This window comes from Danio rerio, chromosome 3 (genome assembly GCF_052040795.2).
Source record: "Danio rerio strain M-AB ecotype USA chromosome 3, GRCz13ab, whole genome shotgun sequence".
Lineage (NCBI taxonomy): Eukaryota > Metazoa > Chordata > Actinopteri > Cypriniformes > Danionidae > Danio > Danio rerio.
Window position 1 is genome coordinate 10,612,632 of NC_141023.1, and position 27,369 is coordinate 10,640,000.

General features: G+C 37.6%; 2 protein-coding genes and 1 long non-coding RNA gene across 19 annotated transcripts in view; 2 read left to right on the forward strand and 1 right to left on the reverse strand.

Moving 5' to 3' along the window:
- Positions 1-246: 246 nt before the first annotated feature.
- Positions 247-21,820, reverse strand: zgc:162154. Of its 16 annotated transcripts, none has more exons than XR_015480137.1 (10): positions 21,699-21,820; positions 20,050-20,118; positions 19,180-19,530; positions 18,806-19,078; positions 18,526-18,624; positions 16,831-16,872; positions 16,153-16,288; positions 15,771-15,812; positions 10,234-10,260; positions 247-1,003 (listed from the first exon to the last, which is right to left on the reverse strand). XR_015480137.1 is itself a non-coding variant. In XM_087243456.1 (9 exons), exons 2-9 carry the CDS (start codon positions 20,105-20,107, stop codon positions 474-476), a joined length of 1,422 nt encoding a protein of 473 aa, XP_087099582.1. In that variant the 5' UTR covers positions 20,108-20,118; positions 21,699-21,820; the 3' UTR covers positions 247-473. The 16 variants fall into 16 exon arrangements, 6 of the variants coding, with proteins under 6 accessions (XP_087099582.1, NP_001428597.1, NP_001428598.1 ...); XR_015480135.1 differs by having other exon boundaries at positions 16,153-16,475; NR_199834.1 differs by having other exon boundaries at positions 16,153-16,265; positions 19,180-19,533.
- LOC110438611 (uncharacterized) lies at positions 9,453-19,989 on the forward strand. Its single transcript, XR_015480440.1, has 2 exons — positions 9,453-9,540; positions 18,938-19,989. It is a non-coding gene; the product is annotated as an uncharacterized LOC110438611 (long non-coding RNA).
- A 515-nt stretch (positions 21,821-22,335) lies between the features above and the next one.
- The window catches only part of trap1 (TNF receptor-associated protein 1), a 56,554-nt gene continuing 51,520 nt past the window's right edge, over positions 22,336-27,369 (forward strand). The window contains 1 exon segment of one of the 2 annotated variants that reach the window (NM_001113625.1): positions 22,336-22,519. In NM_001113625.1, the coding sequence (NP_001107097.1) occupies positions 22,399-22,519 (121 nt within the window). In that variant the 5' untranslated portion in view covers positions 22,336-22,398. 2 annotated transcript variants of the gene reach the window in all.

The following is a 27,369-nucleotide window of genomic DNA, read 5'->3' on the forward strand; positions in this document are numbered from 1 at the left end:
TTTATTCACAGTGTTGTTTTAGTTAGTTGTGGAAAGATAGAGAGAGTTTCTTTCTCAGATCTTCAATTTTTTTTAAAGAATGTAAAATCAAAGAGATCTACAATATTGTTTTTGAAATATGGAATAAATGTTATCAGACCTTATGAAAAGGGAATTTTCAGTAGATTTTATCCATTCTTGATGTTATTTACATTTTAGTGAAGTTATGAAAAATACAAAACTGCACAAATGGTGAAGTGAGAATGATGAAGTGAGTAAAATGTTTTATTTCAGCTTTAGGTTCTTTGTTTATTTACGTATCTATTTTCACATGTACATATTTACACAATTCATTTCTATAAGCACAATTATTCAGCCTTTACATAAGAAAGATTTATAATGACAAAACAAAATCACAATTGTGTGTACAAATGTTTGACATTATTATATCATTTTGAACCATGTTGTCTTTTACTTCACTTGATCATGTAAATTTATTCACTCTCCTCATTAGTACCATCACAGATAATCAGTGGTGAAAAGTCGAAACTCAGATAATACCCCAAACAAACAAAAGGATAGAGTTTTCTATTAAAAGACTGATCAGTGTAAGAGTAGATATGAAACATGGACTCAACACCATAAAAAGAGACCAGACCTTTCTTATAATCCACAAACACACCAACTCTCTGAGGTTCCACACTCGGAGAAAGAGTGACACTTGAAGCTCTATAATTTCCATGTCTCTGACTCAGAGTCCAGTAGCCATTCTTAGGACTCAGACTGGTCAAGTACTTCCTGTCAGCAGATTCTCTGGTCACTCCTAAATCCCACACAGTTTTTCCCTTCACCTGCACCTCAAAGTAAAAACACCCTGAAGAAAATCCTTCCTTTCCTACAACACCAAGATATTCATTAAGCCTGTTATTTCCCTTATCCTCTCTGTTTCTATATTTCACTTGTTTTCCATCTTCAGACACAATGAGATCAGGATGAGCAGAATCAGCATCAAGAGTCACGTTCACTGTTGGAAATATGGAAAATTCTGCTTTACAGATCAGCAAATTATAAAACATACAAACATTTTTACAGGAATCATGGAAACTTTACAACAACATGATAAAGAAAAAACAAACAACAAAGCATGTTTGATGATCATTATATTATGAAAATACTGCAGATTATTTCACATCCTGTCTTACTGACTGACTGAAATGATCTGTTCATTGTGTTGATCTGTTTGCCTTGTTTTTTAGCTAAACTGCTGTGTTCTTTTAAACATTTACACATTATATGTGTAGATTTCATTTATGCCATGTCTAAATTGAATTTTCTTACATTTATTACACATGTTGTTGCAAAGGGCTCTTTATTCACCCTTCTTAAGGACTGTGGACTGTTGCTGCCCCCTTGTGGAAAGACTGAGTATGTTTAGAATGTTCCAGAAAGTTTACCATACGTGTGTCAGTCGGTAATAGTCTGCAGAGCATGGAGCACATGAGAAACGTCCTCCTTTTCTAGCGGTGTTATTTAATTGTGTGCGTGCATCTAAATGTAAGTTTCTTCGTTCCTTAATCATATTTATCATGTTGTTTAAGGGTTATCACCGTGAGATGTTTAGTTTAATTATTTAATTACTTTGTGCTGTAAAGTCACCCTAAGAGCCAATTTTATACTACCTAAATGCATGATTAACATCTGTATATAGTTTATTCTTATTGTTTACATCAAGCGGAAACATATTTGCCTTTCATTGAGTTTAGTTTAAGGTTATTAGACGATTTAACGAGGTTGCCGTGTAGGCTAAGAAAAGCATAAGGTGCGTTCGACATGAAGCTCAGCTGCAGCCGGTGATCAACGAGACTAGCCGAGCGCAGGCGGGGCGGAGTTGAAAACGGAGCCGTCAAGACGGACAGCTGGACACTTCGGGACTCAAAGTTGCATGATGACCGATCACATGGCGTCATCATATTTTTTGTTATTTTTATTTATAGCAACAAAACATTTACAAATAAAACAGAATACAGTCTCTACAAACTGTAGTTCCTTTTTAAACAATAAGGGAGAATTATGAATAAAATATATAACAAATGCATGAGAGAAATAAGAGGAAATGAGAGGTTAATATAAACATAAAAACGAACAGGTATATTAAATACAAAGCAATAAGCATAAATTCTAGGAGTTAAACATCAATCTTTAGGCTAATACTTCTTGTTTGAATATGCTAAAAAAGGGTTTACATATATGTACATTTATAGATATAAAAATTTCCAATGTAAAAAGCAAAACAAGGTGTTTTGATTAGGTCTTAATAAATGACATTATTTTGGATGATGAATGAATTTTCAGAAAAGTATTTTAATCCAAAAAGATTGTGTTGAAAAGAACAAAAGGTAAAATAAGTGAGCTATGTAGAAGTTTCCCAGAAAGAGCAGGTAGCCTTTAAACTGCTAGACAGGAAATAAAATATATATTTATATTATAATAATAAAGCCATTTTATAATTATTTAATAAAATAGTTCTTTACTTTAATTTGTCAAGAGAGCTTTAGGGTGGCAGGATCAATGATGATGATTATTTTATTTCAAGTCTGTAAGACTTATTTGAGTTCATATTTAGGTTATTCACTAAAATATACACTAAAATATATCATTTAAATCGTTCATGGAGATGAATGCAGTAAATAGTCTGTATAAAAAAGTAAAAAATAAACCTGTGCAAACAAGCTAACCTTTATAACCAGATTATTTAACAAAAGATGATACTGCAGTAAAATATTTGTAGTCTTTTAATAAGCAAGATGTGTACAGGATAGAGAGGGTGTGAAAAGTGAATTGTTTGTTTTGAAACTTTTGAATCGGAATTTGTCCAATTATAAACCCAAAATACACGTGTTTGTTGTCATGTGGTGAACTCAGCCAATCGTGTAATATCGGTGTCGTCATCAAAGCTCCTGCAGTCGCTCTTCAGAAGCTGCATGGTCTGAGTTTGCCGTCTGATCTCGGAGCGCTGTCGCGGTACTTTGATGCCACATGTGACAGTCACGTGGCGTCGGCGCAGCATCAATCCGGACAAGATTTCTAACCAGAATGCACCGCTTTAAGACAGATTTCGATCGATCTGCGCAGCGCTGCATGAAGTCGAACGCACCTATAGTCATGCTAACGCACGTGATATACTGTGTGACGTCAGTATTGCAAGCGGTTGTGGGTTCGATCCCCGGTCGGACCAAAGTTGAGAAACTGCTATAATAAGCTATATAAAGTGAAGAAGAGTACTTCTAAATATTATCTAATGTCTTTCTACCTATTGTTACTGCTCATTTATCTATTGTTTAAACTAATGTTTACCAAATGTTTATTGTATTTATATACTGTGATTGAATGTTAAGTATTCTTTGTTTCTACTTGTCTGTAGAACCACACACACACCCTCACCCCAACACCTATATGTCTGCTTATACTAATGGGAATAAACCCAAGTGAGACAATAAGCATCTCCGTTGCGTTTTGATCAGACGTACCACAGTGATTAATTCAACTTAACCACACTATCAGCTACAGTACATTGGTCCTTCGAGCCGGAGTCAGTAATTGCTGTGGATTTAGAAGATGTTTCCAGAACAGAGGATCAGAGAAGGACAAAGGAGTGATGTGCGTCCTAAACGTCGAATACAACCTCCAGCCTGGTTAGAGGATTATGAGGTTTCTCTTCCTCAAAATAACCAACAATCTCCAGCTGCTCATACATTGCCTCATCGAGAACCACAGGAGCCTTACACTGAAAGGGTAGCCGAGATGACCCCTCTCATTTATCAGCCACAAAGCGATTATGCTTTAAGGGCAGACCAGAGATTCATTAACCACTCATTACATATGGGGCCAAGATATGAGAGCACACCTGTATCTCAGCCAGTCACACAGGAAGATGTATCGGAGATTTTGAGAACAGTTCAGGAGCTTAGACGAGAAAATCAACAGCTTCAGTTTGTCATGCAAGATATGCAACAGAAAATGAGCTTAAATAGAGCACCTCCCCTTCAACAAAGAGCAGAGCCCTTTTCATATGACAGAACCCAGTCAAAGGCAAGTCCAGCCCCATTACATGATAATGATGATTGGCCACTACCACCTCCACCTGTAGTAGATGATGGGTTTCTCCCTTTGGCTGTGGATATACCACCCCCACTTCCGAGACACATGTCTAATTTTGTGGATGAGTTAACATCTCGACTCAGGAACTTAAAAACAAAGGATCATCTTCTCTCATGCCCATTAACCCCAGAGTACTGTGAACCTGAGAGTTTCTCCATGGCATTACCTCCACAACAGAGGACACGTGAATACCCACTGTCTAAGTACCCTCAAACAGCACCTATCAGCAGTAAGCCATTCTGTATGGACCATGAACAGCACCCTTATTACCCTCAACAAGAAAGGATGTACAGAGGCCCAAAGCCCACAATCCCTGACTTCACTAAAGGGGACCCACGGGAATTTGCACGACTGAAAGTCTCATTGGACAATCTTTTACCCGAGGATTCTACGGAAAGGTTTAAATATCAAATACTCCTAACACTTGAAGTTTGAGGATGCTCTTCTCATTGCAGACTCCTACATCAATTCCAGTAGACCGTATTCAGATACCATGGCCTCTCTCGCAGAACAATATGGGAAGCCCCACCAGCTAGCTTTGAGGCGAATTGCTGACTTAATGGAAGATCCTACCATACGTAGTCAAGATGCTAGTGGATTCAAGAGGTTTGCATTGAAAGTTAGAGCTCTAGTAGGCATGCTGAACCAATTGGGAGATAGTGGCAGAGTTGTCCAAGTTGCCCCATGACTTACGAGCAGATTTCAAACGGTATGTGTACCCCCTAAATGTTCGCATCCCCACTCTGTTACACTTTGCAGACTGGCTTGAATATGAGCTGAAAATACAGGCGAGTGGATTTGAGTTTCTTGGTGGAGACCGAAGGGAACGTCCTGACCAGAGGAGAGACAGAAGTAAAGACTTTAAGTCCACAAAGACAGCAGCTGTATTTCATAGCACAGACCCTGCTTTAAATACTACAGCTCCAGGAGAGTCCAGTTTGAGTGCTGCTAAAACTCAGGACAAACCAAGAATATTTTGCCCCTACTGCACAAATACCCAGCATTATCTGAATCAGTGTCAAAATTTCAGCCAGCTCACCAAAGAACAAAAAACAAACTGGGTGAAAACCAATAAGAGATGCTGGCGTTGTGGTCGAGCTCATCAGGCAGCACAGTGCAATTTAAAGACAAGCTGTAAGGTCTGTAAAGGCAAACATCTCGATGCATTTCATGAGCTGAATGAAAGGCCAGTTTCTGAGAACACTTGTCTTGTCAACAACGCCAATGAAGTTCTATACCTGCACAGACCATTAGGCTGCAGTCAAGTACTGCTAAAGGTTACAAAGGTAATTCTTCGGAATGGGGAACATACCCTTGAGACATATGCCATTTTGGATGATGGCTCAGAAGGCACAATCCTTCTGCAAGCGGCCGCCCAGGAACTGAAGTTACAAGGCAAACCAGAAAACCTTGCTGAGAACTGTCAGACAGGACATGAAAATCATACATGGTACTACAGTCTGCTTTACCATCTCCCCTGCCTGCCAGCCTCACAAAGTCTTTAAGATACATAGAGCATTTACTGCAGACCATTTGGGGCTCGCTGAACACACATGCCCAGCTACCACCTTGCAGCATAAATACAGACACCTCAGGGGACTGCCAATCCCATCCCTGAACAGTGTTCAGCCCCTCCTTCTAATTGGCTCTGACTATCCCTACCTAATCACTCCAATCAAGCCTGTACGCCTAGGGCCTCCTGGCGGACCCGCAGCAGTGAAAACGTGACTAGGCTGGACAGTCCAGGGGCCTACTAAGCTTGTGCGGCATCAACTTTTGACCCAGCAGTGTCTCAATATATCCATCTGTAGCCCTTCTAATGAGCTGTTCAGACACATTGAGAAACTCTGGCAACTAGATGTACTGCCCTACAGAAGCGAGAAACTTGCGACCAGATCTAAGCAAGATCAAGAAGCTGTCGACCTGTTAGAGGCAAAGACAACTAGAATTGATGTCAATGGGACACAACGATATGCCACACCTCTCTTAAGGGTTAAGGACATGCCAAAATTACAAGCTACTAAACAAGCTGTAATGCCGAATCTGCGCAGCACCGAAGCCCGCCTAGCCAAAGATCCAATAAAATCAGAGGCATACAGAGCTGAAATTCAAAGACTGAAAGAAGCAGGTTATGTGGTTGAAGTACCCAACCAGAAACTAACAAAGAAAGAGGAAGAATCATGGTTCATTCCCCACCATATGGTGAGCCATAATGCCAAAAACAGAGTTGTATTCAACTGCTCATTCTCATATCAGGGTAAGAACCTGAACAACCTGCTGCTGCCGGGACCAGCTCTGGGGTCCTCATTACTTGGAGTGTTGCTGCGCTTCAGGGAGCATGCTGTAGCCTTTAGTAGTGATATAATGGGGATGTTTCATCAAGTAAGATTACTGCCCGAGGATAAGCCCCTACTCAGGTTCTTATGGCGTGACCTAAAGAGAGAAGAACTCCCCAGAGTCTATGAGTGGCAGGTGCTCCCATTCGGGACTACCTGTAGTTTGTGTTGTGCCACATACGCACTACAAAAGCACAGTGTTGACCACAGTCAGCAAGGAGACAATGTCCGCCACTCACTGGAAAGGTGTTTTTATGTAGATAATTGGCTACAGAGTGTCGCGACACCTGACGAAGCTAAAGAGCTGGTAGACACAGGGATGAATCTGTTGGCCGAAGGAGGATTTGAATTGCGTCAGTGGGCATGCAATTTTCCGAATGTCATTGAACATCTGTCAAAGGAAGCCAGATCAGAAAGCAGTGAACGCTGGCTTAACCAAACTGAATCCGATCCTCAAGAACTCGCTTTAGGATTACGATGGATGTGCCAGTCTGATACTCTCGGATACCAAACCCGCCTTGACAACTGTTCCATTCCCACAATGAGAAACATATAGAAGGTAGTAGCAAGCCAGTATGACCCTCTTGGATTCCTTGTCCCCTACATCACCCGAGCCAAGATCCTTATACAGAGTCTTTGGGCTAAGCAACGAGAATGGGATGACCCCCTACTGCCAACTGAAATTCTCCAAACATGGCATGATTGGCAAGGGGAACTTCAGCATCTTTCCCAACTGAAACTGCCACGCTGCTATGTGAGTTCCCAGTTGGATTCCCTGAACTGTAAGTGACAAGTGCAAATCTTCAGTGATGCCTCTGAGCGGGCATACGGATCTGTAGCATACTTGCGCTCAGAGGATCTAAAGGGAAATGTTGAGGTAGCGTTCCTCACAGCAAGGTCAAGAGTAGCCCCTAAACGCCAGTTATCTGTGCCTCGACTGGAACTTTGTGCAGCTCTCACAGGTGCCCAATTGGCTTCACTATTAACTAAAGAGCTCACTCTACCCATCGAATCCTTTATACTCTGGACTGATTCTACCACTGTCCTAACATGGCTTCAGTCAGAATCCTCCCGTTACAAAGTATTTGTAGGCACCAGAATTGCAGAAATACAGGAACTTACAAGTGCACATGCCTGGCGTTAAGTGGAATCCAACAATAATCCAGCTGATTATATCACTCACGGGAAAACTCTGAAGGAGCTAGCTACAGACAAAACCTGGAGACAAGGACCGGAATATCTGTGGAACTCACCTTGCTACTGGCCTGTTATCCCTAACATGAATGCAAAGGAAAATCCTGTCGAATTAAAGAAGCCCACTTTCTGTAGTCACGTAACAGTCGATGTACAGCCATTGCCTGATCCGCAACAGTTTACCTGCTTTAAAGCCTTAGTTGAAGCGACAGCACTACTTCTGCACGGGGCGGCAGGTAAAGATGGAGATCTTTCAGCCGTGGATTATCAGTCAGCAGAAAGAAATACCTTACGAAAGGTTCAAATTGACTGCTTCCCTGATGACATCAATGCCCTTGTCGCCGGTAAACCAGTACCATCCTCTAGCCGCCTCATAACTTTAGCACCTGAATATGACAGCACAGTTGGGCTCATCCGAGTGGGTGGGAGACTACGCCGCAGTCATCAATTAGACGCAGATGCTGTTCACCCAATTGTTCTTGACCCATCTCACAAAATTACCCAACTTCTCATTCAGAACATAGACAAAGAGCTTCATCACCCTGGGGCGGAACGGGTCTTTGCAGAGATCCGCCGTAAATATTGGATTTTACGCGGCAGAGAAGCAGTTAAACGGCAACAACACTTATGCCCTGATTGTCAAAGGTGGCGAGCTAAACCAACAGTGCCTCAGATGGCAGATCTCCCTCAAGCCAGATATCAGATTTTCAAACCACCATTCTTCTCTACAGGAATGGACTGTTTTGGCCCCTTTACTGTTAAACTAGGCAGAAGAAGTGAAAAACGTTGGGGCATCTTGTTCAAATGTCTGACAACCCGTGCTGTTCACATCGACCTACTAAGTAGTCTTGATACTGATTCATTTCTGATCTGTCACTATGGCGCTTCATATACCGGCGAGGGAAACCTTCAGAGCTATTATCAGATCAAGGCACCAACTTTAAAGGGGGAGAAAGGGAGCTCCAACAGTCATTCACATCCATGTGTCCCACACTGCAGAAAGAGCTTGCTAAACAACAAATTCAATTTCGATTCAACCCTCCCGGTAGTCCCCATTTTGGAGGAGTATGGGAACGCGAGATTAGATCGGTCAAGTCTGCCCTGTATACCACTGTACAAAGACAAAGCATGACTGAAGAAGTCTTGAACACTGTTCTCACTGAAATAGAAGGAATACTGAATTCAAAACCTCTGGGTTATGTGTCCACGGACATTGCTGACCCCAACCCGGTGACTCCAAACATTCTTCTGATGGGGCGGCTAGACCCTTCACTCCCGCAAACAGTTTACCATGAAACAGAGCTCTTAAGCCGCCGAAGGTGGAGACACTCGCAAGTGCTCGCAGATCAGTTCTGGATGCACTTCACAAAGCACTACCTACCCAGCCTACAAATCCGTGGAAAATGGCAGAGAGTAAGAGACCAATTGCAGCCAGATATGATCGTCATGATTGTGGACCCACAGTTACCTAGAGCCCTCTGGCCCGTAGGCAAGATTATTAATGTTTTCCCCAGTGCGGATGGACTAATCAGAACTGCTGAGGTCAGAATTAGGGACAGAACATATGTCAGAACTGTAGCACGCCTCATTAAGCTACCAGCACTCCCAGACATGGACACAGTTTCGAGCCCTTCTGAATAAGCAAATTTGACTGTGCAAATTTGGGGGCGGCTGTTGCAAAGGGCTCTTTATTCACCCTTCTTAAGGACTGTGGACTGTTGCTGCCCCCTTGTGGAAAGACTGAGTATGTTTAGAATGTTCCAGAAAGTTTACCATACGTGTGTCAGTCGGTAATAGTCTGCAGAGCATGGAGCACATGAGAAACGTCCTCCTTTTCTAGCGGTGTTATTTAATTGTGTGCGTGCATCTAAATGTAAGTTTCTTCGTTCCTTAATCATATTTATCATGTTGTTTAAGGGTTATCACCGTGAGATGTTTAGTTTAATTATTTAATTACTTTGTGCCGTAAAGTCACCCTAAGAGCCAGTTTTATACTACCTAAATGCATGATTAACATCTGTATATAGTTTATTCTTATTGTTTACATCAAGCGGAAACATATTTGCCTTTCATTGAGTTTAGTTTAAGGTTATTAGACGATTTAACGAGGTTGCCGTGTAGGCTAAGAAAAGAATAGTCATGCTAACGCACGTGATATACTGTGTGACGTCAGTATTGCAAGCGGTCGTGGGTTCGATCCCTGGTCGGACCAAAGTTGAGAAACTGCTATAATAAGCTATATAAAGTGAAGAATAGTACTTCTAAATATTATCTAATGTCTTTCTACCTATTGTTACTGCTCATTTATCTATTGTTTAAACTAATGTTTACCACACACACACACCCTCACCCCAACACCTATATGTCTGCTTATACTAATGGAAATAAACCCAAGTGAGACAATAAGCATCTTCGTCGCGTTTTGATCAGACGTACCACAGTGATTAATTCAACTTAACCACACTATCAGCTACAGTACACATGTATAAAAAAAGTTAAGCATGATTATGAGTATGGGAAATGAACATCATTAAAATGATTACAGTGGTCAAACATTTATACTCACCCATGAGTTTTCTTAAATGATTGATAACTAAAAAACAGAAAGTATAATGTTATTAAACATTTATAAACAACTTTTATACTTTGACAAATAGTTATTTTATTCCCTGCTAAAACACACAGTGCTTGTAAACTAGATATTTATGTTGGCTTAAGAAATCAACCATATTGATGCTACTCAAACTCAAAACTACAGTAGTTGTACCCCTTGGGTGCAAGAGTGTCCCAAACATGCCCATAGACTTACAACAATGAAGAAACTCATAGACTGATATTATAGAGCTTCCAGATTGACACAAATGCTAGTAGTGACTAGCTACATGCTAATCATTATTGGCTAAGTGCTATAACTGCTTACTAAGTATTAAGATTTGATGAAACATGTAAAGTAAATTAGGCTTATCTAGTAACAACCCTAACAACTGCCTAGCAATAAGTCAGAAAACCTGAGCAACCACCTAGCACCACTTGGTTGGTTTATACCATTCATATTGGTAAGAAGCTTTGATGCATCATCACTCTAAGCTGTTGTGGCCAGACAAGCGCCGCCCCTCTGTGGTCGCCTGTGTACGGGTTGCTTCATTGGGAAAGCTCATGTTTTGTATGTTTGTTTAGTGTTGTGCTTATCGGGATCACGGTGTTGGTGGGCATCTACGGCTGCCCTTCTGCAGGTAACTGGCTGCTTTTGCTCGTTGCTTTTTGGATGGAAAGTTGATGGTAGTAAAGTGATGATCATTATTTGTTTCCTCCTCCCTTGCAGTCAACAGTTTGTTTCACTGCATTACAAAACTACATTTTACCCACGGATATGTTTAGGATTTATTAATGATTGATTGAGCCTGTTTTCCTATGTGTTGGTGTTCTGATGCTCTATTGATTAAGCGAAATTGAGTGTTGCGGTTAGTGATTTTAAAATCTTTGGATTAGCTTGCTCATGCACTCAAGCTAACTTAAATCCCCTTACCATTTTACAGACTGAAAATGATTGTGGGGTGCCATTTGACAACCTATAGCTACGTGGGAGGTTTCTAAACGACGCTGCTGCTTAACCGCTGTTTAACTGCTGCTTTAGGGGACTGTTCACTGCTATCAGAGTGTTTTAGGAGGCTGTTTAACTGCTGCTTTGATGCTGTTTTAGTATTTTTGGGGATGATGCAGTTTTTAATGTAGTGAACATTAGTGTCCCTACCCAGTGTGCCGCAAGCCTGCGTTTGAGTGAAGGTCTCGGCCGTTAGATCGCCCCCTGGGGGCTGGCTGCAGTACAAGTCATAAAGCCCGCCTCCTCCGTGTTAATGAAGGAGACTTGAGCCCAAATAAAAAAAATTATTACACTTGCAATAAAATGTCCCGAAAGATGGTTCTGGTCGATTAAGGCACTGGTTATTGTGCTGAAATAGGTGCAGATCTTCATTTTTGTAAACAGTTTGTTTTTAGCAGTAATTTAATGCTGGGCGTGTCATCGTGATTGACAGCTGTGATTAACAGTTTCTCAAAGCAGCGCGTCTGAGCTTCGGCAGGAGACTGAAGTGTTATTACTCGATTTCTGTGTTATTTTACCATGTCAAAAAGAGTTCAGCAGTAAACTACAGTTTCTGACATACATGATCTGGTGGAACACTGTTTATTCGCTAAGGTCAGAGCTTTTTTCGGGCTTTATTAGTTTGCTAATACACGCCTAGCCACCCAGATAGCAAAATACACTGGGGCCAGTTCTTGCCTGCCGGAGACTTACCCCTCAGACTGACTACCTCTGCTGGACCTACTCCGGATGCCTGGACTCACTGTCCGATTCCAGCCCGAGTCAATTGAGCCAGATGCGGCGGCCGAGCGAGCACGCGCTGCCGCATGCAAGCCGAAATCAGCCCGCGACGCCGCGAGTAGGTTATGTGCGCTGCTGCCCGGAGCTGGCGCGATTGAATCTTCATTATATAAAACCCTCACATTTGTTAACGTTATTACAACCATTTTTGTTGATATAACAACAAACGCATGCTACTATGTGAACGCAAAGTGTATCACTGAGTGTAACCTTTGAATAAAGATGCAAACAGCATACAGCAATTATTTAAATAAAGGACAAAATAAATAACAATAAACCTGTATCGATTGCACAAGTATTAAATAATAATACAATTGAAGACATTTTGTAGTGCACAAGAATTAAGAAATACAAAAATGACAATAAAACTGCACAATAAAATAAACCCATTTAAGTACGGGGAAAATACAGGAGATCGTTAGCAGTAATTCTCTTTGTGTCTAAATAATAATCTCCACTTTGATCTCCTGTAAGGGTATTTGAACTTGCTTTACAGGACGTCTCTGCATTTTAAGTTTTGGCATGTTATTAAGTAATCTACTGAATTTGCTGTTATAAATCATTATAAGGTTCTTGAAATCGAATCTTATATAACCTAATAGAGCTGTAAATGTTAGATATTATTTATTTACATCATTTACTGTTGGCGTTTTATTTGAACACTCCAGCTAACATTAAAATGAATGTAAATTCCTCGTTGCCAGATATAATGAAGGCATTGAATAAACCAAATGAAAACGGAGGCAAAAAAATTAAATAAACAATTCAAGCGAAAATGAATAAACGATATACTAGTGATGTTACAGCAGATAGACGTTGTATTAATAGTGAAAAGTTTTTTTGCACAAATTGACAAATTGCAGGGTTGGGATGTGTAAATATCCTGTTGATATTTAGTAATCTTGCTGTATTTATCTTCTAAACGCACGATTGTTTCCGCATGGTAAATCGTTATGTTGTGTAGGCTATATTTTGGGTTCTGTTAATGGCTAATTAAAAATAAAAACCTTTCTAAAAATGTATGTGTTGTTTATATGTTATTGTTCATATTTTACAAGTGTTATTTCTACCCCTATGAAGATAACAAATACCAACAACAAATATAACAATAAGAGAATATATTATTTGTGCTCATATTCAGGCTAGAGTGTATAAAAGATCGTTTATTTCTGCAGTCCAGCATGTATTGCTTTTATTAAAGTTTAACAGCTTACATCACACCGTTTTTAAACCGTATATCATTGTGTTTTTTTAATGTAAGTGCTTCTTATTTACATCAGTGAGCGTTTGTTATAGTGCAGACACCGGCAGTCGAGTGAGAAGTTTGGGGGGCGTGGTTGATTTTACATAAAGCGTTTGGTTGGAAGCTCGACTCAGCTCATTTTCGCGGCTCCTCCTCTGGCTCCATCAGACAGTCCTTCTGCGCATGTCAAGCCTCCAATTTCAGCAGTCTTTTGCGACAGTTTGTGCCCGTCAAGCAGGCGTTTTGCCCTCAAGGCGTTCAATGGGAAAAGGGGCTGTCGCGTCGTCCATATTTTTTACAGTCATTGGTCCCTACACATTCAGTGCTAGGACCGTATTTGAAGGTTGTGGTTGACTGATTTGAATGGTCCTTGTTGTTTTTTTTCTCTTTAGTTATGTATGGGTAATTTCGCCTAGTTTTGTTAGATACATTTTTTTTTTTGTACTTGTGTTGGTTTCCTTGAAATTGTATTTTCTAATTTGACTTCTTTCTATTACATTGTTTTTTTTTTTGTATGCTTTATTGAAATTGTATTTGTTTTTTTCATTTGTAACAGTCTCCGTGTATGTATATTCAAGACTGTTTAACCCTTTTGTGTCTTCCTCTTATATTTTGTATTTTTGGGTTGCTTCCCCAGCAGAGGGTTCATTGAGAAGGGTTATAATTCATTATCTATTAGCATTTCAGTGTGTTGTGCGCCCAAGTGATTGTGTGTTAGTGTCAGTGACCGGTTTATTAAAACTTTGTAGTAACTGGATTTTGTGTTTTCAGGAGCAGAGCACCTAAGGCAGGGTGGATTCCTGGTGGAGGTCTTTCTTGTGTGTGTGTGTGTGTGTCACAGGTCTTGGTGGTCTTGCTGTGGAGGCCTTGTTGTGCCCTTACTCTCTGCTGTCACGTCTCAGCCCCTGCACTCCTAAATCCAGGTGTTTTTAGTATGTGCGTGTAGTGTATTTTTTAGTAGATGGGTTTTATTGAATTTAAACAGTATATACATTGTCCCCCGTTTTTTGATGCATTTTTGAAAAAAATAAAGTTTGTATGTATTTTTCCTATCCACGTCTCTTGACATTTACTGCAAGCTTACCTGTGTTGCCTTTTTATAATATAAAATATAGGTCCCTCGCCATATTCCAGGGTGGCGTAGTCGTGCTAGCTGTTGAACATTATTGAACCCCTTGGTTATGCCACACTGTCAATCAACTATATAGCAACAAAACAGACTAACCTAGCAACCATTTAACAACAGCTGTATCTCAGTATCAGAACGCTGTAGGGAAACACTAGAAACCACTCAGAACATCTTATCAAATGCCTAGCAACTACTCAGAACATACCAGCAACTGCCTAGCAACATGTTAGCAACCCCTCAGAACAGTCTGTTGAGTCTCAGTAGCATTGACACTAATACTCTAGAGTCTATCGTGTAAATGATTTTTGATTACCTTTATCTAACTAAGGTCATAATCAAACTAAACAGAAATCAGATTAAGACATGTAAAGTATTCCTATTTTAGACACATTACTGAAGTGTAGTGTAAACACCGCAATCACACTAATACTGTCATGTATTTTTCACTACATTTTGTGTCAGGCGTCTGATGAAAAACAAATGAAAATGGCTTCAGGCAAGAGAGCACATTGTTGGTGCGAGTGAGAAACGATAATTATGCAGAGAATTCTGGGAGAAAGGGACATTATGAAGTGACTTTAATTTAAATATTGTCATGAGGGAATGAATAAAAGGTTGTTGAATGAAATGTCAAAGCTAGCCTGTTGCTTAAGAATTTGTATCCAACACAGAGGGAATGGGAGATGAGTTTATTCTCCAAACACACCTATAACTCATTAAGAAAATAAGCTCAACCCTTTTAGACCATGCGCCACGGCGCAAAGCGCATTTTTCCATCCTTATTTTAGCAAAAGTGGATTCTGACACGCCCTGAATGTGTTTGCGCCCTGCTCTTTGCACTTTGCACATGGATCGTCAAAATAGAGCCTTATGAGTGTGTATGGATGTTTCCCTGTACTGGGTTGCAGCTGAAAGGGCATCCGCTGAGTAAAACATATGCTAAGACATAAGTTGGCGGTTCATTCCATTGTGGCGACCCCAGATAAATAAAGGGACTAAGCCAAAAAGAAAACAAATGAATGAATAACTTAAGGGATAGTTCACCCAAAATTGAAAATCCTGTCATCGTTTATCTGTCATCACCTTTTACCTCTTCCAAACCTGTTTGACTTTTTTCTTCTGTTGAACATGAAGATATTCTGTAGAAATCTGGAAACCTGTAACCACTGACTTTTATAGTATTTGTTTTTTTCCACTATGGAAGTCAATGGGTACAGGTTTTCAGCATTCTTCAGAAAATCTCCTTTTGTGTTTAACAGAAGAAAGAAACTCATAAAGGTTTGAAACTCCACAACAGTGAGTAAATGTTCATTGTTGGGTGATCCATCCCTTTAATAAAGACAAACTCACCACTTTTCATTCTGCTGTTCTCATGCTGTAGTCGCCTGTGTTCTGAAGAAACATTAGGAGAAAGAAAAGAATTCAGACACCAGAAACATTGAATAAAAACATCATTTCAGACTGAGGAACAATAACTGCAAATCACAAGACACAAGATATACACAAACATATGTGAATACACTGTTAATTCAATATTATAAAAAAAATAAAATAAAACAAAAATAAAAAATAAATCAATAACCTGATAAGTAAAAAGTACTCCGTATTTTATCTTGCCATTCCTTATTTGACTGTTGTAAACAATTCAGAGTAAAGATGAGAAAACAGCATTACACTTATTTTAAATGTTTTAAATACTGTGACGTGGTGGCGCAGTAGGTAGTGCTGTCACCTCACAGCAAGAAGGTCGCTGGTTCGAGCCTAGACCGGGTCAGTTGACATTTCAGTGTGGAGATGCTTGTTCTTCCCGTGTACGCCTGGGTTTCCGACGGGTGCTCTGGTTTCCTCCACAAGTCCAAAAACATGTGCTATAGGTAAATTGAGTAAGCTAAATTGTCCATAGTGTATCTATGTGAGTGTATCATAGTGTATCGAATGAGTGCGTCTGTGTTTCCCAGTACTGGGTTGCAGCTGGAAGGGCATCTGCTGTGTAAAACATGTGCTGAATAAGTTGGCGGTTCATTCCATTGTGGCGACCCCAGATAAATAAAGGGACTAAGCCGAAAAGAAAACAAATGAATGAATAACTTAAGGGATAGTTCACCCAAAATTGAAAATCCTGTCATCGTTTATCTGTCATCACCTTTTACTTCTTCCAAACCTGTTTGACTTTTTTCTTCTGTTGAACACGAATATATTCTGTAGAAATCTGGAAACCTGTAACCACTGACTTTTATAGTATTTGTTTTTTTCCACTATGGAAGTCAATGGGTACAGGTTTTCAGCATTCTTCAGAAAATCTCCTTTTGTGTTTAACAGAAGAAAGAAACTCATAAAGGTTTGAAACTCCACAACAGTGAGTAAATGTTCATTGTTGGGTGATCCATCCCTTTAATAAAGACAAACTCACCACTTTTCATTCTGCTGTTCTCATGCTGTAGTCGCCTGTGTTCTGAAGAAACATTAGGAGAAAGAAAAGAATTCAGACACCAGAAACATTGAATAAAAACATCATTTCAGACTGCAAATCACAAAACACAAGATACACACAAACATATGTGAATACACTGTTAATTCAATATTATAAAAGTGAAAACAAACATAAAAAAATAAATCAATATCCTAATTAATGAAAAGTACTCTGTATTTTATCTTGCCATTCCTTATTTGACTGTTGTAAACAATTCAGAGTAAAGATGAGAAAACAGCATTACACTTATTTTAAATGTTTTAAATACTGCGACACGGTGGCGCAGAATGTAGTGCTGTCGCCTTACAGCAAGACATTCAGTTGACAGTTGACATTACAGTGTGGAGTTTGCTTGTTCTTCCCGTGTACGCCTGGGTTTCCGACGGGTGCTCCGGTTTCCCCAAGTCCAAAAACATGTGCTATAGGTAAATTGAGTAAGCTAAATTGTCCATAGTGTATCTATGTGAGTGTATCATAGTGTATCGAATGAGTGTGTCTGTGTTTCCCAGTACTGGGTTGCAGCTGGAAGGGCATCTGCTGTGTAAAACGTGCTGGATAAGTTGGCGGTTCATTCCGCAGCGGCGACCCCGGATTGATTAAGGGACTAAGCCGAAAAGAAAATGAATGAATGAATAATTGATAATATTATGTAATTAATCTGATTTCAAAATATTATCAGTCAGCAGCCCTAATGTGAATTACTTGTATATTAAAGTGAACTAAAATTCATCATTAATGTGTTACTTACAATAAGCATAAAGCAGACATAAACGAAATCATTATTTAATTATTATTTAGAATTTATTACACAGGAAGTTTTAGGCCACAATGTCTAAAAATGGCCAATCACTCAGACTGCAGATGCACAAACGTTGTGGTTTTAAAGGTTATATTTGTGTTAGTAAAACTGACCAAATGTATTTACTGAACTGTTGTGCTTAATGAACTCATGACATTGTGGACAAAAACAGCCTGATATTGTGATATTAATATTTTGTAACGTAAGATGATCTCACAGATCTTGGGGCAGATGGGTGTGTTTATTGTGTTTTTTTCCATGACTAATTAATTAAATGAATGAGTAAATTCAACAGCTTTTGTATATATTCATAGTTCTTTGTACAAAGACATTTTCCTCTGCAGCAGCTGTACATGGATTTATCCCAAGCATCATGCTTTACAGATCAGAGGTTTTGATGAGGATTGTTATATAACACACACACACACACACACACACACACACCTGTATGTGAGGATTTGCACAAACTCATCATAGAGTAAATTATTTTTATACTGCACAAACTGTATATTCTGTTCCCTTATGTCCTAACCTATACCTCTAACCACAACATTCACAGAAACGTTATGGAATTTTTATTTTTTATAAAAAACAAAAAGCATACTATGATTTTAGCCTTTTGTTTTACTACGACACTGGTAATGTCTTCAAACAGCATGGCATATCATATGATGGCATAGACATTTATTCAGGTTTGTGTGCACAATTATTTAAAACTGTCATTAAACAATTATTGGTGATTTGGTGGAAATAATTTATTTCTGAAAGATATGAACAATTTAAATGAAAAGCTCTCCACAGGTTGCCTTATTTACATAAAAGTTGTATTATTTTACCTCTGTATTTAAAAACAGCAACAGAGATCAGTATTCCAGCAATCACAATAACCACTGAAATCACAATCACTGATGTCCTCCAGTAAAGATACATATTACCTGCAAAATAAAACACTGATTAAGCAAAGAGTAAGCGAAATGTATTTCGCTGAAATTATAATTAAATAATGAGCTCAGTATAATTATGACGATTACATACACAGTATAATGTTGATGCACAAATCTACGGCTTTTATTGTTTTAAATAATGGAATGGACAAATTAAGACACAGTTACTCACTTGTAGAGCTGATCAGTGCCTCCAGCATGTGGTGTCTTACTCTGACTCTGCAGTGAATCTTGCCGTCTCTCTGATGAACAGTGAAGGTGTGTTTCACACTAAATCTGTCTGTGTTTCTTTGTGTCTCTGTAGATTCTGGACTCAATCTGACTCCTTTACTGTCCAGCCACTCCAGATCAGGTTCAGGATACCAACCTTCAGATTCACACAGTAGATGAAGCCCTCCTGAACGATCAAATCCATCTACTGTGATCACTGGAGGATTTCCTACAGCTACAGAACAACAGAAAACATTCATGGAGTGAATTAAACAACATCATCATGCTACTGTATATGCATCATACTTAACATTTTAATGGCATTGGTTTACTCACCTTCAACTTTAAAATCAATCGTGGTATCATCAGACCAGGAGCTGGACTGAATAAAGCACTTATAACGTCCTTCATCAGACACTTTCACTGCTGATAGTCTGAGTGATGCGTTTCCTGTCTGTAGTTGCTGATGATTGAGTTCAGTTCTCCCTTTGTAGGACTGAATCTGCTCTGTGTTTCTGTCTACATGGTCTTCATAGAGATGCACAACTGAGTATTCCTGATCAAGTCTAAACCACTCCACTTTCATGTCCACAACACTGATGTTGGGTTTGACTAAACAGGGCAGAATCACATCTTCACCAGCAAATGCAAATACAGAATCTGCAGACCCCACTACTTCATTGCGCTCTGCTACAAGAGAAAGAGAGCATGGACAAAAAAAAAACAAAAAACAATGCAAAACAAACAAACATTGTCTTTTAAAATGTCAGTCTACTTCGGTTGTCAATGACAGTTTTTTTCCCCCAACATTATTTAGTATATCTTCCAACAAAAAAAAAGAAACTCATAAAAGTTTAGATACAAGTGAAAAAATGGTGAGGAAACTTTCAAAGTTCACATTTTTGGGTGAACTCTGCCTCGAACACACCTAGATCACCTCAATCATTATCACAACCAAAACAGAAATGATTACAATGTTATTAGAATAAAAGTAAAATATTGTCCTCAAGTGTGGGACTGAGACTTCAGCGTTTCTGGGATTTCAGTGACTGTCCTTCACAAATCAGCTCACAGTCAGTAATCTTAAGCTGTGTAATAAATGCCATCTGCATTGAGTTATATTAATAAACCTGATCCGCTGAACAATTGCAGTTTAATCTATAGTGCACACACTTCAGCTCTTTATATGTGGATGTGATTAATTACCTGATAGTGAATCTATAATTCCTCCTAGAATGAGCAGAATCAAACTAGCGAACTTCATCTCCAAAAACACTGAAAGAAAAAAAAACATGAAAAAATATGAAAACTAATCTGTTTAATATACAACTTACAGAATGATGTATTAAGATGAAGTGTTTTGCCTCTGAATCCTCTATCCTACACTCTTAAAAGAAACGGTTCTATTTAGAACCAAAAATGGTTCTATCAAGTGCTTCAAATATGGAACCCCCAAAAGGTTCTAAATAGAACCATTTTAAGGGTTCCTTAAATAAAACCCCAAATGGTTCTTTGAAGTAGAATAAAACCCCAAAAGGTTCTTCTGATTGACCATCAGGCCACCATGAAAGGTCCCGGTTCTCCCTATGGCCAGTCTGTCCCTGGATTTTATTAAAACCTTTTAAAGCCAAACAAATTTTAATAATCCATAGATGAAAGATCAGGTGCTATTTATAAAGGACACAAAAATGCAGGCTTAATGTATTGTGAAATATTAAATCTTTAAGTATATATATATATATATATATATATATATATATATATATATATATATATATATATATATATATATATATATATATATTGTGTGAATGATGAAGCTGTGGTGGACTTCTCCTTTCGAAAAATTAACCGTCACTCTCGAGGATCTTCACCACCAGTCTACGACGATGATTATTAGTTTTAATTAATTATTAAATCATAAAAACATGGTACTGTACAGTCTAAATAAATAAACTGGTTATTTTATTTATTTCACAAAATAATTTGTTAAAAATGTTAAATATTAAGTATATAAATAATATAAGCTATATGCTAATGTGCAAACTTGAATGAAAAAAATCCCATCATACTGTACACTGATAAAGTTTTTGACCACAGCATTCATTTTATTAGGTTTTGACTCAAAAAGCTTTGTATACCCGTGTTATAGCTTATAATTATTTTATAATCTTTACTAGATAATTATGTTATGAATCAAAAACTATATAACCATTTTAATCAAAAAGGTTCTTTGCACTCAAAGGGTTCTAAATGGAACCATTTTTGGGTAAAAGGTTCTACTGGCCAAATATAGAAGCCCAAGGTTCTATATAGAACCTCTGACAAATCATTTTACATGCACGTCTACAATTAAAAAGGAAGTACCTGAGTATGTATACTTATTGATGAATGTTTGACAAGTAAATTGTACTACGGATAGGCCTACTAATATGTACGGTAGTCATACAGCATTCAGACAAGTGAAAATAAAATATAATATACTTAGGATAAAAAATAAAATAAAAAAACAGCAAATGTGTCCTATCTATTAGTTAGTAAATAGCGTTAAGATTTCAAAAGGGATGGTTGGTATTTGAGCATGCTCGTTTTTATAGCCCTTTCTATGTGCTATAACAAAGAAAATGAAAGTTCACTTGTTTTCCTTTTAACATATTACGTTATGCAAAACGCAAACAGGTTACAATTGCAAAATTCAACTCTTTCAAACACCATGACGTTATAGAGCAGGCGGTGATATAAATAAAGTACAGAAGTATAAAAAGATGCTGGCCTGCTTATGTACGGAAGTAAAACATAGCTTAACGTTAGCTGTTCTCTGACTAAAACTCTTGCTGGATAAATGCATGGCTTACCTTGAATTTACCACTGCTGTGTTCACAAGAGTGTCTAAATAATTTGATACGATTATTTGACTCTAATACCTATAAAGGTAAGAGAACAATGCTTTGTAGTTTTACTTTCGTTTTTTCTGATCAGATGATCATTCGACACGGCTCTTTTGACTCGGCTCCGTTAGAAGAGCCGGTGTTGACGGTGTTCTGGCTCTTCATTTAGTATCAGTTTGAGACTTTTGTTTTAGCTCAATTTATGAATTGTGTATTGTTTTTGTGTTGGTAAGTAATGTTTCATTCAGTCTTTTAATAAATGTCTTATTTTTTTCAATACAAATAAAATATACACGCTTACTATTATTTAACATTTTAATACAATGTTATTTGAACAACACTGAAGCACGGCAAGCAAATTAAATTAAGCCAAAAGTCTTAACATTAAAACACATGCACACTCAAGTCGGTCTGCAGACCATAACGTTACATCGATTATTGTGCGAGACCAAATGTCATTTGAAAATGTCGGTTGAAAATGAAGTGCGTTCAACATAGTAATGCAGTGAAAAAAATTAGGTTATTTATAGACTTGTCTATACTGACAGACAGGCATGAGTCAAACTGCATGCAGACGTCATCAGTGAGCGCCTGTGGGGTCCTTCCGCTCTGCACTTCTGTCACGCCGCAGTTGCAGCCTTCTATAGGTCAAACTACAGCAGCAGAAATGATCCGATCGTTGAGTTTTCTGAAATATTCTCTAAATGTGTCCCAGCGGGCTGAGCTCAGGCTGCTCTCATCCAGCAGAGGGACAGGACACAGGATAGTGCCTGCCGCATTCACTGGAGGTACAGCTTTATTCAGTTCATTACAGATCATCAGCAGCTCTTCATTAATATGATCAGCAGCGCAACTGACACCAACGGACTGCGGTCAAGCCAGCCGCGGTTCGGAAAAACACAGTCAAGCCAGCCGCGCTTTATATTTTGGTGCGCGCGTATTATTATCATTACGGTAATGTCAGCAGCCACACAGAGAGCGCTCCACAGAGCACACATTTCGCCCAGAACAGAGAGATAACAACGAAATATAAGTTTATCCCCCTTTCCTCCCACGTATGCTTTATTAAACAATTTATTAGCTTTTTTTGACTGTTGTTATTTTAAGAAATTGGTTTCTGTGCTTACCTTTAATTTCCTCAAGTCTATCTTTTTGCTTCAAATGATTTTATAGCAATCAAACGGTCAGAATAAATATACGATTTCTAAATACCCAGAAAGCGTTTTTATTTCTCCTAGCCAACTACAGTACATTGCTAATAAGGTTGAATGCAATTTTATACAACGTGCCTAACCTCAGAAAGTGAAAATAATCATGAAGTAGTCCAACATAGCATTGTTTAAGTTACAAATATATGTTGGTTTTATTTAAAGGGGATTTAAAAATATATGCTTCTTTCAGTATATGGGATATGGGGCATTACTACACTTTAGATGAATGTAAAGACCTTATTATTTGTTATAAGTAGAATAGAACAACAATAAGATCGATGCAGGAAGTCAAATACTAAGCATACATCATATGAAGCCTGTTTTACTGCAGCATTTTGGAGAAATGTACCATTAACACACTTTAAAGTGCTATAAAGAAATAAGTAGAAAAAAAACAAAGTTTGGTTCTGATACAGGATGTACATGCATACCTCATGTAAAAGACCTCATTTAAGTTAACAGAAGAAAACTATGGACAGGACATGCAATATTTTATGCATACCTCATAATAACTTACTGCAGCATTTTGGAGAAATGGGCTATTAATGAGCTAAAAAGTCTTTAAAGTGTTATAAATACATTGTTTGGAATAAGTTAAATAAAAGAGTGATCAGGTCTGATACTACATGTCCCATGCTATATGCATATATACAACACATGAATCCTTTTTACTGCAGCAATTTGGAAAAAAAATTGCTCATTTAAAAGATGTAGAAAAAAAAAACAATAGTCAGGTCTTATACAGGACATCCCATACTAAACCTCATTTAAAGACTTGTTACTGCAGCGTCTTGGAGAAATTGGGCATTAACATTACTCAAAGTGTTATGAAGACCCAATTTTCAATAAATAGACAAAAAACAATGATCAGTTCCTGTACAGAACATCACATACAATATGCATACTACATATAAACACTTCTTACTCCAGCAATCTGGAGAAGTGGGACATTAACATAATATAAAGTGTTGTAAAGACCCCATTTCGATTAAATAGAAAGAAACAATGGTCAGTTCTTATTCAGGACATCCCATACTATATGTGTACTTCACATGAAATCTTTTTTACTGCAGCGTTTTAGAGAAACTAGGTATTAACCTATTATAAAGTGATATAAAAACCCCATTTCTAATAAGTAGAAAAAAACAATGGACAGTTCTTATACAGGACATACCATACTATATATGTACTTCACATGAAGCGTTTTTACTGCAGCATTTAAAAAAAAACGGGGTATTAACATAATATAAAATACTATAAAGACCACAGTTTAAATAGGTAGAAAAAATCTATGGTCAGTTCTTATACAGGACATCCATACTATATCTGTACTTCACATAAAACTTTTTTACTGCAGCATTTTGGAGAAATGGGGTATTAAAATAATATAAAGTGCTATAAAGACCTCATTTCAAATAAGTAGACAAAAACAATGGTCAGTTCTAGTACAGGACATCCCATACTATGTGTGTACATTACATGAAACCTTCTTACTGCACTGTTTTGGAGAAATGAGGTATTAACACAACAAAGTGATATAAAAACCCCACTTCAAATAAGTAGAAAAAAACAATGGTCGGTTCTTATACAGGACATCCCATACTATATATGTACTTCACATGAAACCTTTTTACTGCAGCATTTTAAAGAAACGGGTTGTTAACATAGAAAAAAAGTACTATAAAGTCCCCCTTTCAAATAAGTAGAGAAAAACAATGGTCAGATCTTATACACGACACCCTTATCTCTGTGTGTACTTCACATGAAAGCTTTTTACTGCAGCATTTTAAAGACACGGGGGAATTAACATAGTATAAAGTAATATAAGGACCCCATTTTAAATAAGTAGAAATAAACAATGGTCAGTTCTTATACAGGACATCCCGTACTATATGTGTACTTCACAATAAACCTTCTTACTGCACTGTTTTGGAGAAATTGTATATTAATATGATTTAAAGTGTTAAAAGACCCCATTTTTAATAAGTAGAAAAAGACAATGGTCAGTTCTTACATAGGACATCCCATACTATGTACTTGACATGAAACTTTCTTACTGCACTGTTTTGGAGAAATGGGGTATTAACATAATATAAAGTACTATAAAGACCCCATTTCCAATAAGTAGAAAGAAACAATGGTCAGTTCTTATTCAGGACATCCCATACTATATGTGTACTTCACATAAAAACTTTTTACTGCACTGTTTTGGAGAAACGGGGTAATAACCTGATATAAAGTGCTATAAAGACCGCATTTCAAATAAGTAGAAAAAAACAATAGTCAGTTCTTATACAGGACATACCATACTGTATGTGTACTTCACATGAAACCTTTTTACTGCAGCATTTTGGAGAAAGGGGGTATTAACATAATATAAAGTGCTATAAAGACCCCATTTCAAATAAGTAGAAAAAGACAATGGTCAGTTCTTATACAGGACATCCCATACTATATCTGTACTTCACATGAAACCTATTTACTGCAGCGTTTTGGAGAAAGGGGGTATTAACATAATATAAAGTGCTATAAAGACTGCATTTCAAATAAGTAGAAAAAAAACAATGGTCAGTTCTTATACAGGACATACCATACTATATGTGTACTTCACATGAAAACTTTTTACTGCAGCATTTTGGAGAAAGGGGGTATTAACATAATATAAAGTGCTTTAAAGACCCCATTTCAAATAAGTAGAAAAAAACAATGGTCAGTTCTTATACAGGACGTCCCATACTATATCTGTACTTCACATGAAACTTTTTTACTGCAGCATTTTGGAGAAAGGGGGTATTAACATAATATAAAGTGCTTTAAAGACCCCATTTCAAATAAGTAGAAAAAGACAATGGTCAGTTCTTATACATGACATACCATACTATATATGTACTTCACATGAAACCTTTTTACTGCAGCATTTTGGAGAAACGGGGTATTAAGCCAATATAAAGTGCTATAAAGACCCTATTTCAAATAAGTAGAAAAAAACAATGGTCAGTTCTTATACAGAACATACCATACTATATGTGTACTTCACATGAAACCTTTTTACTGCAGCATTTTGGAGAAAGGGGGTATTAACATAATATAAAGTGCTATAAAGACCCCATTTCAAATAAGTAGAAAAAGACAATGGTCAGTTCTTATACAGGACATCCCATACTATATCTGTACTTCACATCAAACCTATTTACTGCAGCGTTTTGGAGAAAGGGGGTATTAACATAATATAAAGTGCTATAAAGACTGCATTTCAAATAAGTAGAAAAAAACAATGGTCAGTTCTTATACAGGACATACCATACTATATGTGTACTTCACATGAAAACTTTTTACTGCAGCATTTTGGAGAAAGGGGGTATTAACATAATATAAAGTGCTATAAAGACCCCATTTCAAATAAGTAGAAAAAGACAATGGTCAGTTCTTATACAGAACATACCATACTATATGTGTACTTCACATGAAACCTTTTTACTGCAGCATTTTGGAGAAAGGGGGTATTAACATAATATAAAGTGCTATAAAGACCCCATTTCAAATAAGTAGAAAAAGACAATGGTCAGTTCTTATACAGGACATCCCATACTATATCTGTACTTCACATCAAACCTATTTACTGCAGCGTTTTGGAGAAAGGGGGTATTAACATAATATAAAGTGCTATAAAGACTGCATTTCAAATAAGTAGAAAAAAACAATGGTCAGTTCTTATACAGGACATACCATACTATATGTGTACTTCACATGAAAACTTTTTACTGCAGCATTTTGGAGAAAGGGGGTATTAACATAATAGAAAGTGCTTTAAAGACCCCATTTCAAATAAGTAGAAAAAAACAATGGTCAGTTCTTATACAGGACGTCCCATACTATATCTGTACTTCACATGAAACCTTTTTACTGCAGCATTTTGGAGAAAGGGGGTATTAACATAATATAAAGTGCTTTAAAGACCCCATTTCAAATAAGTAGAAAAAGACAATGGTCAGTTCTTATACATGACATACCATACTATATATGTACTTCACATGAAACCTTTTTACTGCAGCATTTTGGAGAAACGGGGTATTAAGCCAATATAAAGTGCTATAAAGACCCTATTTCAAATAAGTAGAAAAAAACAATGGTCAGTTCTTATACAGAACATACCATACTATATGTGTACTTCACATGAAACCTTTTTACTGCAGTTTTTTGGAGAAAGGGGGTATTAACATAATATAAAGTGCTACAAAGACCCCATTTCAAATAAGTAGAAAAAAACAATGGTCAGTTCTTATTCAGGACATCCCATACTTTATGTGTACTTCACATAAAAACTTTTTACTGCACTGTTTTGGAGAATTGGGGTAATAACCTAATATAAAGTGCTATAAAGACCGCATTTCAAATAAGTAGAAAAAAACAATAGTCAGTTCTTATAC

Coding starts and splice junctions, on each gene's coding strand:
- zgc:162154 (NM_001441668.1), bottom strand. CDS start 20,107: ATGAAGTTCGCTAGTTTGATTCTGCTCATTCTAGGAGGAATTATAGAT. Junction 19,534..20,049: donor AATTATAGATTCACTATCAG/GTAATTAATCAC, acceptor TTTCTCTTGTAG/CAGAGCGCAATGAAGTAGTG. Junction 19,079..19,179: donor GATTGATTTTAAAGTTGAAG/GTGAGTAAACCA, acceptor GTTGTTCTGTAG/CTGTAGGAAATCCTCCAGTG.